Source organism: Phocoena sinus, chromosome 1 (genome assembly GCF_008692025.1).
Source record: "Phocoena sinus isolate mPhoSin1 chromosome 1, mPhoSin1.pri, whole genome shotgun sequence".
Classification (NCBI taxonomy): domain Eukaryota; kingdom Metazoa; phylum Chordata; class Mammalia; order Artiodactyla; family Phocoenidae; genus Phocoena; species Phocoena sinus.
This window is the reverse complement of record NC_045763.1, coordinates 157,609,063-157,623,057: the sequence shown is the minus strand read 5'-3', so window position 1 is coordinate 157,623,057 and position 13,995 is coordinate 157,609,063. Positions and strand designations below refer to the sequence as shown.

Sequence of the window (13,995 nt, the reverse complement as noted above, 5' to 3'; positions counted from 1 at the left end):
CTATTTTCATCTTATATTTATACTGCGTATGTTCTATATGAATGAAGTTGTGTTTTTGTTATAAAAGGTGGTTATATGGTTAATTACAAGTATTAGATAAAAGTTTTGGGGTTATTCATCTACATTTGTTTTATATTTGGTTTTCAGTAAAGAATGAGATAAGTACTAAAGGGTTTATGTGTGTATTCATAACCAGTCAGTTACTTTATTAGTACAAATCTCTCACATAAATGAGTTTATTGGTAATGTTGGCTCAGTATTTAATTCACAGTTCGTGTTAACACTTAGTGTTTTTTTTAATTCTTGTGTAGCTTTGAAAAGATACATTGCTTTTGTATTATCATGAAAAATGTGAAGTTTTTAAAATATGAAAAGTAAAATGCTTATTTTTTTTATTTATAGAATATTATTTAAAGACAAAGATCGGAATTGGGATGAGATAGAAAGCAAGTTAAGAGCTGAAAGTGAAGTCCCTATTGTGAAAACCTCAAGCATGGTATGATCATTTTTCTTGAATATTAAAACATTTTTTTAAAGTAAGGTTTTGTTTTCAGGGAATGCTATGCTTATTTTTAAACTGTTGATTTACATTTTTTATAAAAGAAGATATAAGTGCACAAATTTGGGGAACTTTATGCCTTCAGTTGTCTCTCCCAGGGATTTAAAATGTTGACTGCTTCAAAGTTGCAGAGGGTATGGAGGAACCTTTTATGTTTCTCACTGTTATATACTCTTGTTCTTGTAATAATTATATGTTATAAATAAGCAATTTTGAAATAGGAGCCAAACTCAAATATAAGTTGACATCAGTCATTTCTATTTACTTAATGGATTGCTTGTCTCCTCCTCAAGAATTTGTACAGATTTTTTTTGTTCAGGAAGTCATCCTAAAACTGAGGTTGCAGTTTATACATTTTCCAAAGAAAATCCTTAAGCACTTTTACAAAGTCGCTGCAAGAGTGATCAATACAAGTTTTTCAGAATCTTTGCTTATTGTTATTGTTTGCTTATTGTTATTATTATTATCTTGAACTTTTCATCTTCTGTCATCTCATTGAAAACAAAATCTGTTTCAACATTAAAGATTTTAAAATTTGAATCTTGTTTACTGGATATCATGAATTATTTCATATCCTGTTGCTACAGATGTGGTGCCATGTCAATAATAATTAAGGATTCCAAATAAGATTAGTGTGAGGTTCATTGCTTATCAAATCAAATAAAAATGTTTTAATTAAAGTAAGCTAATTTTTGTCATTGCTTTCCCTACAGGAGATTTCTTCTATCTTACAAGAGCTAAAAAGAGTTGAAAAGCAGCTACAAGGTAAATTTACTACTGATTAAGTGTAAAGAGCTAACAATTCGAGACAAGTACATTCTAAGTGGTATTTCTAAAATATTATTAAGTATTAGAACACTGATTAAGTGTAATTATGTATGGATAAAGATATAACATTCTACATATTCAAATTACTCATAAAATAAAAGTATTAAAACCAGTATAAATAATTAAAAATATAATAAAGTTAAATTCTAGGCACATAGGCTAGAAGTTATAATTCATAGTATTATATATAGTATATGAAAAATATATAAAATATTAAAATATGTATATGCAGCTGAAAATGCTTATTGACAATTAGCATTGTTTACTTGATTTGATAATTCTTTAATTGTATATATGGTATAACCCAAATGAACTTATGTAATAATATAAATAATAATAATTTGGATAAACCACAAGAAATGAGTGCATATTGGACACAGGGACCAGAAGGAGGAGGTAGAGAAGAAAAAGAAAGAGACTGTTGGCCTCCTAAACTTCAACAGGGACATTGTTTTTGGTGTATGTCAGATCTTTAATTATGCATTTATGCCTATGTGTGTCTTGACCTAGAAGTCCCCAGTGGTACAACAAGCAGATTCCAGAGTCAGTTTCTAATTCTACTGTCTTTGTCGATTGAATTATCAGAGGCATGATATGTTGGTCCAACTAAGTGATTCTTAACCGTTTTGCAGCCTTAGCACACCTAAGGATTATAGTATAACCCCCATGAGGCAAAGTGGCTTGTTTACGTGATTCTTAGCTGGTAGGAGGGAGTATGCTTTTAAAAGGACCTCTTGAATAATTCTTGTATCTATGGTGCTTCTTTCTCCCAACTCCCCACTCTACCCAATGCCAAGTTGAAAATCACTGTCCAAGATTTTCCCTTGTCCACGCAAGGATCTTTTGGATTGAAAGCTAGTTTTTATCTGGCCCTTCCTATGAGGTAGCAAGGTCTATTTGGCCTGCTGGGGCTGCCACGGGATATTAGTATCTGGACTATGAAGGGAACTTTATGGCCCAGTGGTACATATACTTGTACATGGCTAATACCCTAGCACTCTCACCAGGATGAAGGACAACATGCTGTGGTAGGATTCAGAGTGTGCTGATAATTACTTCGGCCTCCTCAACTTTCAGGTTACTCTGAACCGCGTTTTAGCAACCAATCTCCAATTATCTGAGTAATAAATAAGGCCAGGAGTGTTTCTTTAAATCATAACCAATATTTTCATCATCCTCTTATAATGATTAAAGCATATATCAAAAAGATCTTTCCTGAATTCCATATCTCCAAATCCTAGTCTTCCAGCAGGCTCAGATGCCCATAAGTAGCCTACTCAAGGGACCATAGAAAGCTTTTAGGTTTTTATAATCCACAATATAGATCAGCCCCAGAATTCCTGAAAGTGGGGTTTAAAATACAGAACTGAAAGGATTAGCCAAATTTAAGCTCATATAAGCATCAGTAATTGAAATATTATCCAAGTCACAAGCAATATTCATATCCAGATTTAACTGTATCTACAATTATATCTTTTTCCCTCTATTTCTTTTTTTTTCTTTCAGCAATCAATGCTATGATTGACCCAGATGGAACTCTGGAAGCTCTGAACAACATGGGATTTCCCAGTGCTATCTTGCCATCTCCATCAAAACAGAAGTCCAGTCCTGTGAATAACCACAGCAGCCCGGGTCAGACACCGACACTTTGCCAACCAGAAGCTAGGGTTCTTCATCCTGCTGCTGTTTCAGTCTCAGCTGAATTTGAGAATGCCGAATCTGAGGCTGATTTCAGTATACATTTCAATAGGTTCAACCCTGATGGGGAAGAGGAAGATGTTATAGTACATGAATGACTTTCTCTTGCTTGTTAGAAATAATTACCTGTGGAATGACTAGGAGTATTGGAAGCAACATAGTGTTGACTTATACAAAATAAGAAAGCTTGGTCAACTACAATCTTGTTATCTCTGTCTTCTTAATTTTATTTATTTTTTATGTGTAATGTGGAGTCATAGTAATCCTTTCAAACCATTTAGATAACCATTTGATGCACATAGAGGAAAACTCAGATTGTGACAGTTTCACATTTTGTGGTTTTATGATTTTCAAATTGAATTTGATAATTGCATCCTTTCCCTTCATAGATCTTTGTTTTTTTTCTTTAAGCCATGCTGTGACCTACAAGCAAACTAAATACCCAACATTTCTGACCCCCATGTATCCTGTGCCAAGCTGCTCCCTGAAATGGACTTCCTCTTCATCTGTACAGATTTGTTAAACACTTATATTTGCTTCTTAAATAATAGGATTTATATTAGTATTCATTACCATTGGATACAATGACATATTTCTCTCCACAGTCAAACTGACCTTTCAAAACAGTCCTTCTTGTGTTCTAAAATTTTCCAACATATATGTGATTTATATAACTTTGTTGCTGCGTAAATTTTCTTGGGGTTTATGGAGATGAACTGTTACGTTTGCACTAAGATTTGCTGGGAGTGGTAGGTGGGCATATCTATATGTCAGTAAGGACTAACCATCTTTTTTTTTTTTTTTTTTGTATATAGGATATTGATAACTGTATTTGTTTTAACCCCACAGTGTTTTACTCCACTTTAAAAAAGATGAATTTGGCACTTTTTACCATTTTTTTTTAATGAAAGTAAGATTTTGTCTCATTTTAGGGCAAATAACTAGAAGGATTAAACTAGACCGTTTAGGTGGAGTATATTTTTAAAACTAAGAACATGTATATTGGTCCTGTGTTACCAAGTTTATATGTGACGGTTGAAAAAATTTTTCCCTTGAAATGATCATGAAGTTAAAATTTTTGGCATTAGGAAACTTGGAGAACCAGTAGTCATAAGATTAGTGGATAGTTTCATTCCCAAGCGATAAGTTGCTTCTGTGTGTTTCCCTGTAGGACCCAGTAGTAAATCCTGTCTCAGTCGTGTACATTTATAAGGACCCTGCAAGGCGACAACGACCAAGGCTTTGGGCCTGTGCTAAACAGGAAGCTTATGAAAAGTATCTTCTATAAACTTGTTTTTTCTCCTTCCAGTAAGTTCACATTTGGATAAGTTTAAAAAGAAAGTAATTATCTTTATGTTGCCAGAACACTATAATTTGGGTGTATCTTATTAATTCAGTTAAATATTATTAGTAGACCTTGACCGCATCAGTCTACAAAGGTTAAAACTGCAACTTTTGCAACTTTTATGAAATACTCCTTAATATTTCAGCAATAATCCTGTGCTACATTTGTTTTAAGAAAGTAGCTCTGTTCACTTCAAAACTTTACAGGAGTTTTAAAAATCCTGTACTGTTGGGCCAGTTAAAGATGCAAAAAAACTGTTTTGTAGAGATGTAAAAACAAAAGTCTGTTGTAAGATGGATCTCATATTTTTCTTTAAATTAAAAAAAAAAAGGGTAAATGGACTGTTGTCCTTGTAAACCTAAATTCCCAATTCTGTCTAATAAAGGAAGACTGAAAAAATGATTTTAAAGAGCATGAATGGAAAGATACAATTGCTTTGAAGAAATAAGTGAAACATTAAAACAGGGTCAATCCATTTGAAGAAAAAGTACGACAAAGTAATCACCATTGTTTCCTCTTTGTTTAATGTTTGAGTACTGATTATATCAACATGGAAGTAGAAGGTAAGGAGTTGTTTAGGAAAATATTAGCATCTATTCTACTTACATTATCATTTAAGTGTTTACACAGTTTTGTTCAATTACAAACATTTGGCCTTTTACTATGTTATTTTTATTTTGTATGAATACATTATTCTCCTTATTTATTTTTGTTACCTTTATTACTTATGTTATTTTGTTATGCATTTACAACTCCATTTTTAAATAAAGTGTTTCTGGAACTTTATGCAGTTGATTGTACATTTTATTTCTTCTACCATCTGGATAGCTAATACTTCATCAATTTATATAATAATTGTATATCATTTTCCAAGGTTTAGCAAAAGAAGAAATTCTTCAGTTTTAATTAATATGTGGTAACTGTAAAACTTCATACTATTTTGGGCTAAAGAAGAAAATATTTTCTTAGCAAATTATAGCAAATTTAATTCTCTTAGCTTAATACGCTAATGTAATAGGTACATGCACAGCTTTTATTTTTAGCTGGCCTGGAGTCATCAGAAAGCTTTATGACAGTGATGTATTTGGGGAACAAAGAAGAATTTAAAATACATCTTAAATTTAAGAACTATTCATTTGGACTCATTTTCTTTCATCGTATCATTCGTTGCCAAGAGTCTTGAATATTTCCCTGTTAACAATAATAAAAATGTTATCATTCAGCATTCTGTTTCTCGGCCTGACCTTTTTAGGCTTTCCATAATGTGGCTCTTTTTTTATGTCAGTGTACACCTGATACAGACTCTCCATCATGAGTTCCTGACAGTCTGGAGCTTCTTCAACGCTCTGTGTACTGCTTCTTCCTCCCCTTCCTTCCTGCTTATACACATTTCCTTCTGTTCTTCAGAGTCCCACCGACCTCTTCATAAAGCTTCCCTCACTTGACTAGGCCACAGCAAAGGGCTGTGCCACATACTTACATTTTCCCCTTCCCTTCCCCCACTATATATACACGTGTTTCTTCCTTCTAAATTAATAATCTCTATTTCCTGGGTATACTGTATTTTAAAATGTCTGTGCTGTTTTGCTTCCTTCATCTGTCTTTGGTTTTGCTTGCCATGTATGTCTCTGCCTGACAGGATCCTAACTTTTGAAAGGAAACTAGACTTAGAAGCTTAGGCTCCAGACCCATTCCTCACTACCTAAAAATGTGTTTCTATATCTTCTGATCTGCAGAATGAAAGCATCTTGATATCCAAGTCCCTTCTAATCCAAGTGGTCTATGACTGTGAAGTGGTTCTCCTTCCTGTTTTTCTTCAGAAAACCTTCTCTGATTCCTTGCCCTACAAAATCCTTTATATCCCTATCTTCTTTGGAAAAATTTCTATTTAGGTCTTCTGCCCATTTTTGGATTGGGTTGTTTGTTTTTTTGATATTGAACTGCATGAGCTGCTTGTAAAGTTTGGAGATTAATCCTTTGTCAGTTGCTTCATTTGCAAATATTTTCTCCCATTCTGAGGGTTGTCTTTTCGTCTTGTTAATGGTTTCCTTTGCTGTGCAAAAGCTTTTAGGTTTCATTAGGTCCCATTTGTTTATTTTTGTTTTTATTTCCATTTCTCTAGGAGGTGGGTCATGAAGGATCTTGCTGTGATTTATGTCATAGAGTGTTCTGCCAATGTTTTCCTCTAAGAGTTTGATGGTGTCTGGCCTTACATTTAGGTCTTTAATCCATTTTGAGTTTATTTTTGTGTATGGTGTTAGGGAGTGTTCTAATTTCATTCTTTTACATGTACCTGTCCAGTTTTTCCATCACCACTTATTAAAGAGGCTGTCTTTTCTCCATTGTGTATTCTTGCCTCCTTTCTGAAAGGTAAGGTGACCATATGTGCGTGTGTTTATCTGAGCTTTCTATCCTGTTCCATTGATCTATCTTTCTGTTTCTGTGCCAGCACCATACTGTCTTGATTACTGTAGCTTTGTAATATAGTCTGAAGTCAGGGAGCCTGATTCCTCCAGCTCCATTTTTCTTTCTCAACGTTTTCTTTCTCAAAGCCAATTGCTAAAAAAAAAAAAAAAGCCAATTGCTTTGGCTGTTCGGGGTCTTTTGTGTTTCCATACAAATTGTGAAATTTTTTGTTCTAGTTCTGTGAAGAATGCCATTTGCAGTTTGATAGGGATTGCATTGAATGTGTAGATTGCTTTGGGTAGTATAGTCACTTTCACAATGTTGATTCTTCCAATCCAAGAACATGGTATATCTCTCCATCTGTTGTATCATCTTTAACTTCTTTCGTCAGTGTCTTATAGTTTTCTGCATATAGGTCTTTTGTCTCCTTAGGTAGATTTATTCCTAGCTATTTTATTGTTTTTGTTGCAATGGTAAGTGGGAGTGTTTCCTTAATTTCTCTTTCAGATTTTTCATCATTAGTGTATAGGAATGCAAGAGATTTCTGTGCATTAATTTTGTATCCTGCTACATTACCAAATTCATTGATTAGCTCTAGTAGTTCTCTGGTAGAGTCTTTAGGATCCTCTGTGTATAGTATTATGTCATATGCAAACAGTGACAGCTTTACTTCTTTTCTGATTTGTAATCCTTTTATTTCTTTTTCTTCTCTGATTGCTGTGGCTAAAACTTTCAAAACTGTGTTGAATAATAGTGGTGAGAGTGGGCAACCTTGTCTTGTTCCTGATCTTAGTGGAAATGCTTTCAGTTTTTCACCATTGAGAACGATGTTGGCTGTGGTTTTGTCAAATATGGCCTTTATTATGTTGAGGAAAGTCCCCTCTATGCCTACTTTATGGAGGGTTTTTATCATAAACGGGTGTTGAATTTTGTCAAAAGCTTTTTCTGCATCTATTGAGATGATCATATGTTTTTTATCCTTCAATTTGTTAATATGGTGTATCACATTGATTTGCGTATATTGAAGAATCATTCCATTCCTTCAGTAAACCCCACTTCATCATGGTGTATGATCCTTTGAATGTGCTGTTTGCTAGTATTTTGTGGAGGATTTTTGCATCTATGTTCATCAGTGATATTGGCTTGTAGTTTTCTTTGTGAAGTCATCGTCTGGTTTTGGTATCAGAGTGATGGGGGTCTCATAGAATGAGTTTGGGAGTGTTGCTCCCTCTGCTATACTTTGGAAGAGTTTGAGAAGGATAGGTGTTAGCTCTTCTCTAAATGTTTGATAGAATTCACCTGTGAAGCCATCTGGTCCTGGACTTTTGTTTGTTGGAAGATTTTTTTTTTTTTGCGGTACGCGGGCCTCTCACTGTTGTGGCCCCTCCCGTTGCAGAGCACAGGCTCCGGACGCGCAGGCTCAGCGGCCACGTCTCATGGGCCCAGCCACTCCGCAGCATGTGGGATCCTCCCGGACTGGGGCACGAACCCGTGTCCCCTGCTTCGGCAGGCGGACTCTCAACCACTGCGCCACCAGGGAAACCCCTGGAAGATTTTTAATCACAGTCTCAATATCAGTGCTTGTAATTGTTCTGTTTATACTTTGTTTCTTCCTGGTTCTGTCTCAGAAGGTTGGCTTTTCTAAGAATTTGTCCATTTCTTCCAGGTTGTCCATTTTACTGGCATATATTTGCTTGTAGTAATCCCTCATGATCCTTTGTATTTCTGCAATGTCAGTTGTTGCTTCTCCTTTTACATTTCTAATTGTATTGATTTGAGTCCTCTTCCTCTTTTTCTTGATGAGTCTGGCTAATGGTTTATCAATTTTAGTTATCTTCTCAAAGAACCAGCTTTTAGTTTTATTGATCTTTGCTGTTGTTTCCTTCATTTCATTTTCATTTATTTCTGATCTGATCTTTATGATTTCTTTCCTTTTGCTAACTTTGGGGTTTTTTTGTTCTCCTTTCTCTAATTGCTTTAGGTGTAAGGTTAGGTTGTTTATTGGAGATGTTTCTTGTTTCTTAAGGTAGGATTTTATTGCTGTAAAATTCCCTCTTAGAACTACTTTTGCTGCATCCCATAGGTTTTGGGTCGTTGTGCTTTCATTGTCGTTTGTTTCTAGGTATTTTTTGATCTCCTCTTTTGATTTCTTCAGTGATCTCTTGGTTATTAAGTGGTGTACTTTTTTGCCTCCATTTGTTTGTGTTTTTTACAGATTTTTTTCCTGTAATTGATATCTTGTCTCAGTGTTGTGGTTGGAAAAGATACTGGGTATGATTTTAATTTTCTTAAATTTACCAAGGCTTGATTTGTGGCCCAAAATATGATGTATCCTGGAGAATGTTCCATGAGCACTTGAGAAGAAAGTTTATTCTGTTGTTTTTGGATGGAATGTCCTATAAATATCAATTAAGTCCATCTTGTTTAATGTATCATTTAAAGCTTGTGTTTCATTATTTATTTTCAATTTGGATGATCTGTCCGTTGGTGAAAGCGGGTTGTTAAATTCCCCGACTATGATTGTGTTACTGTCGATTTCCCCTTTTATGGCTATTCGCATTTGCCTTATGTATTGAGGTGCTCCTATGTTGGGTGCGTAAATATTTACAATTGTTATATCTTCTTGGATTGATCCCTTGATCACTATGTAGTGTCCTTCTTTGTCTCTTGTAATAGTCTTTATTTTAAAGTCTGTTTTGTCTGATATGAGAATTGCTACTCCAGCTTTCTTTTGATTTCCATTTGCATGGAATATCTTTTTCCATCCCCTCACCTTCAGTCTGTATGTGTCCCATGTCTGAAGTGGGTCTCTTGTAGATAGCATATATATGGGTCTTTGTATCCATTCAGCCAGTCTATGTCTTTTGGCTGGAGCATTTAATCCATTTACATTTAAGGTAATTATTGATATGTATGTTCCTATTACCATTTTCTTAATTGTTTTGGTTTTGTTATTGTAGGTCTTTTCCTTCTCTTTTGTTTCTTGTCTAGAGAAGTTCCTTTAGCATTTGTTATAATGCTGGTTTGGAGGGCTTTCCTGGTGGCCTAGTGTTTGAGAGTCTGCCTGCCGCTCAGGGGACACGGGTTCGTGCCCCGGTCCAGGAAGATCCCACATGCCATGGAGCGGCTGGACCCATGAGCCATGGCCGCTGAGCCCGCACGTCCGGAGCCTGTGCTCCACAGCGGGAGAGGCTGCAGTAGTGAGAGACCCGCATGCTGCAAAAAAAAAATAAAGCTGGTTTGTTTTTGCTGAATTCTCTTAGCTTTTCCTTGTCTGTAAAGGTTTTAATTTTTCCGTCAAATCTGAATGAGATCGTTGCTGAGTAGAATAATCTTGGTTGTAGGTTTTTCCCTTTCATCACTTTCAATATGTCCTGCCACTCCCTTCTGGCTTGCAGAGTTTCTGCTGAAACATCAGCTGTTAACCTTATGGGGATTCACTTGTATGTTATTTGTTGTTTTTCCCTTGCTGCTTTTAATATTTTTTTGTATTTAATTTTTGATAGTTTGATTAATATGTGTCTTGGCATGTTTCTCCTTGGATTTATCCTGTTTGGGACTCTGTGCTTACTGGACTTGATTAAGTATTTCCTCTCCTATGTTAGGGAATTTTTCAACTATAATCTCTTCAAATATTTTCTCAGTCCCTTTCTTTTTCTACTCTTCTTCCCAGACCCCTATAATTCAAATGTTGGTGCTTTTAATGTTATCCCAGAGGTCTCTGAGACTGTCCTCAATTCTTTTCATTCTTTTTCTTTATTCTGCCCTGCAGTAGTTATTTACACTGTTTTATCTTCCAGGTCACTTATGCATTCTTCTGCCTCAGTTATTCTGCTATTGATTCCTTACAGAGAATTTTTAATTTCATTTATTGTGTTGTTCATGGTTGCTTGTTTCCTCTTTAGTTCTTCTAGGTCCTTGTTAAATGTTTATTGCATTTTCTCTATTCTATTTCCAAGATTGTGAATCATCTTTACTATCATTATTCTGAATTCTTTTTCAGGTAGACTGCCTATTTCCTCTTCATTTGTTAGGTCTGGTGGGTTTTTATCTTGCTCCTTCATCTGCGGTGTGTTTTCCTGTCTTCTCATTTTTCTTAACTTACTGTGTTTGGGGTCTCCTTTTTGCAGGCTGCAAGTTCATAATTCCCGTTGTTTTTGGTGTCTGTCCCCAGTGGCTAAATTTGGTTCAGTGGGTTGTGTAGGCTTCCTGGTGGAGGGTACTAGTGCCTGTGTTCTGGTGGATGAGGCTGGATCTTGTCTTTCTGGTGGGCAGGTCCACGTCCAGTGGTGTGTTTTGGGGTGTCTGTGACCTTATTATGGTTTTAGGCAGCCTCTCTGCTAATGGGTGGGCTTGTGTTCCTGTCTTGCTAGTTGTTCGGCATAGGGTGTCCAGCAATGGAGCTTGCTGGTCGTTGAGTGATGCTGGGTCTTAGCACTGAGATGGAGATCTCTGGGCGAGCTTTTGCCATTTGATATTACATGGAGCCTGGAGGTCTCTGGTGGACCAATGTCCTGAACGCAGCTCTCCCACCTCAGAGGCACAGGCCTGACACCCAGCAGGAGCACCAAGATCTTGTCAGGCACACGGCTCAGAAGTAAAGGAGAAAAAAAAGAAAGAAAGAAAGAAAGGAAAAGAAAGAAAATAGAATAAACTAAAAGGAAAATAGAATAAACAAGTTTTTAAAATAATTATTAAAAATTAAAAATATTAAAAAGTAATAAAGAACAAAGGGAGACAGACAAATGGTAAAAGCAAAGCTATTCAGACAAAATCACACAGAAGAATACACATACACACTCACAAAAAGAGAAAAAAAAAAAAAAATATATATATATATATATATCTCTCCAAAGTCCACCGCTCAATTTTGGGTTGATTCTTTGTCTATTCTTGTATTCCACAGATACAGGGTACATCAAGTTGATTGTGGAGATTTAATCCGCTGCTCCTGGGGCTGCTGGGAGTAATTTCCCTTTCTCTTCTTTGTTCGCACAGCTGCTGGGGTTCAGCTTTGGATTGGCTCCGCCTCTGCATGTAGGTCACCTGAGGGCATCTGTTCTTCACTCAGAAAGGAAGGGGTTAAAGGAGCAGCTGCTTCTGGGGCTCTGGCTCACTCAGGCCGGGGGAGGGAGGGGTATGGAATGCGGGGTTGCACAACTGTGTAAATATACTAAAAACCATTCATAAATGGTTGAATTATAACATATCTATTATCTATATCTATATAAAATAGATATGTGAATAAAGTTATTTCCAAAAAAGAAAAATTAAAAGTGATACTATTACTACTTTCTACTATTATTAGGAGAAGGAGGTGGGGAGGAGGAGAGGAAATGTAAAGTCAGGTGAAGGTGCAACTGATTGCTCTAGAAGTGACCAGTTTTGCGCCTATTAGCATTCCTCCTTGCCTATAGATGTCTGTACTCTACATTTTCCTTTGTATTCGTTTTTAAATCTTATTGGTTCCCTCATTAATTAATGAGTTAAATAAAATCTTTGATGTGTGTGTTCTTTTTATAAAACAGAAAATGAGATATTTCTCATGAAGATTTTTAGTTTACCAAAACGAGTTGCACTGGGAGAACTGGAAGCCAAGACACACGTGAAGAGTCAATACTGTATCAGTCTAAAATGAGCAACTATTATGTGCTGACACTGTGCTAGGTCCTTTAGTACTTCATTTCATCTTCACAACAACCTGTAATTATAGATGAGAATTACTCATCCCATTTTACAGAAAGAGCAGAGGTTTGAGTCAAATAAGAGGCTCTAGATTACAAAGTAAGTGTGAGTCAGATTTGAACTCGGGTCCAACTGACTTTTTCAATCCTCCTTATTTTCAGTCATGAGAAGGCAGTATGGTATAATGTAGTAGAAAGCCACTCAGTGGAGTTAGAAATCTTCAACTAAATTTAATGTAGTTTTGGCTTTGGGCAAGTGATTTCAATTCTCACCTCACTTTCATTGTCTGTAAAATGGGGTAGGGAGGTTGACTAGCTGATCTCTGATGTATCTTCCTGCTATATTAGTTTGTATTCTGTGACCTTCAGATACTTCACTCTTCACTCTCTTAACCAGATTTGAGGCAGAAACATATTTTGCTGTCTTTACAGTAATCCTGCCTCTCTTCCTGTTCCCTTAATAAATGATTGGCCAGACGCTTACTCTTGCATTCATATGTTATTCTTCCTTAAGCTGCGTAATATTTTGCTCATTTCCCTTTTGCCCACACAAAGATTGCCAGTGGTTTGGCATAGTGATGATGGTACCACTTCCCGGAAAAAAAGCCTAGCATTTACTGAACCCCTTCTATCAGGCACTACTGACCAGGGCAGTATTTTGAGAGTTCGTTTTCCATCATATTTCTCCCTTTGGACACAATTGCTCATAGTCTCTGGGGAGGAGAGAAAGAAAAATTCAACTGTAATTGTCTCTGTCTTTGAGGTTTTAGAGACCAAAGCCCTTAGGGGAATACATATGACTTTTAGACAAGTGAAACAAAGCAGATTCTCAGAATTTAGTTGGAATTCCAAGAGTGAAGGATTTCTTCCATCCTAGAAAATGAGGACCTTCTGTCTCCAGAGAGAAGGGGAGAACCCGCTATAGCTTCAGAGCAGCGCCACTGCGAGGCAGCTGCATCCCTGAAGAAAAACTGTGGGATGTGTGTCTGGGTAATTGGGACTGTGGACAGCTTGGAAAGTCCCCTTGGCTTGCTCGCTGCACGGAAGCAGCAGAGGACCAACAGGCCAGGTTCCCAGGACAGTAGGCCTCTCAGGGGTGACTTCTGCAGTCAGCTTGACACAGTGTGGAATTGAAGCTGAATCTGACCTCTGTACCCCAACACCAAATTAAACCTTGGAGACAGAGTTTTGGGTGAAGTAGAAAAGAATAGCTTTATTGCTTTGCCAGACAAAGGGGGCCACAGTGGGCTAATGCCCTCAAAACTGTGTGTCCTGACCTGGAGGCAGGTAGTGAGGAGTTTTATAATAATGGTTCAGAGGGTGTGATCAGCTCATGGACATTCTTCTGATTGGTTGGTGATGCAGTAAGTAGGCATCATCATCATCAACCTTGTGGTTCCAACCAGTCTGGGGTCTACATGCTTGTGGGCAGCACACAGTTAACTTCTCCCACCAGGTGGGGGTTTCAGTATCTG

At 36.6% G+C, this 13,995-nt stretch overlaps 1 protein-coding gene across 17 annotated transcripts in view; it reads left to right on the top strand.

Annotated features, from left to right (window-relative positions):
- The window catches only part of CEP170 (centrosomal protein 170), a 149,007-nt gene extending 143,791 nt beyond the window's left edge, over positions 1 to 5,216 (top strand). For 12 of the 17 annotated variants that reach the window (XM_032628707.1, XM_032628778.1, XM_032628750.1 and 9 more), the window contains 3 exons: positions 403 to 496; positions 1,273 to 1,324; positions 2,894 to 3,939. In XM_032628707.1, the coding sequence (XP_032484598.1) occupies positions 403 to 496; positions 1,273 to 1,324; positions 2,894 to 3,183 (436 nt within the window). In that variant the 3' untranslated portion in view covers positions 3,184 to 3,939. Of the gene's footprint in view, positions 1 to 402; positions 497 to 1,272; positions 1,325 to 2,893 lie in introns of all 17 variants that reach the window. The other 5 variants (XM_032628806.1, XM_032628759.1, XM_032628767.1 and 2 more) reach the window with 2 other exon arrangements.
- Positions 5,217 to 13,995: the final 8,779 nt, after the last annotated feature.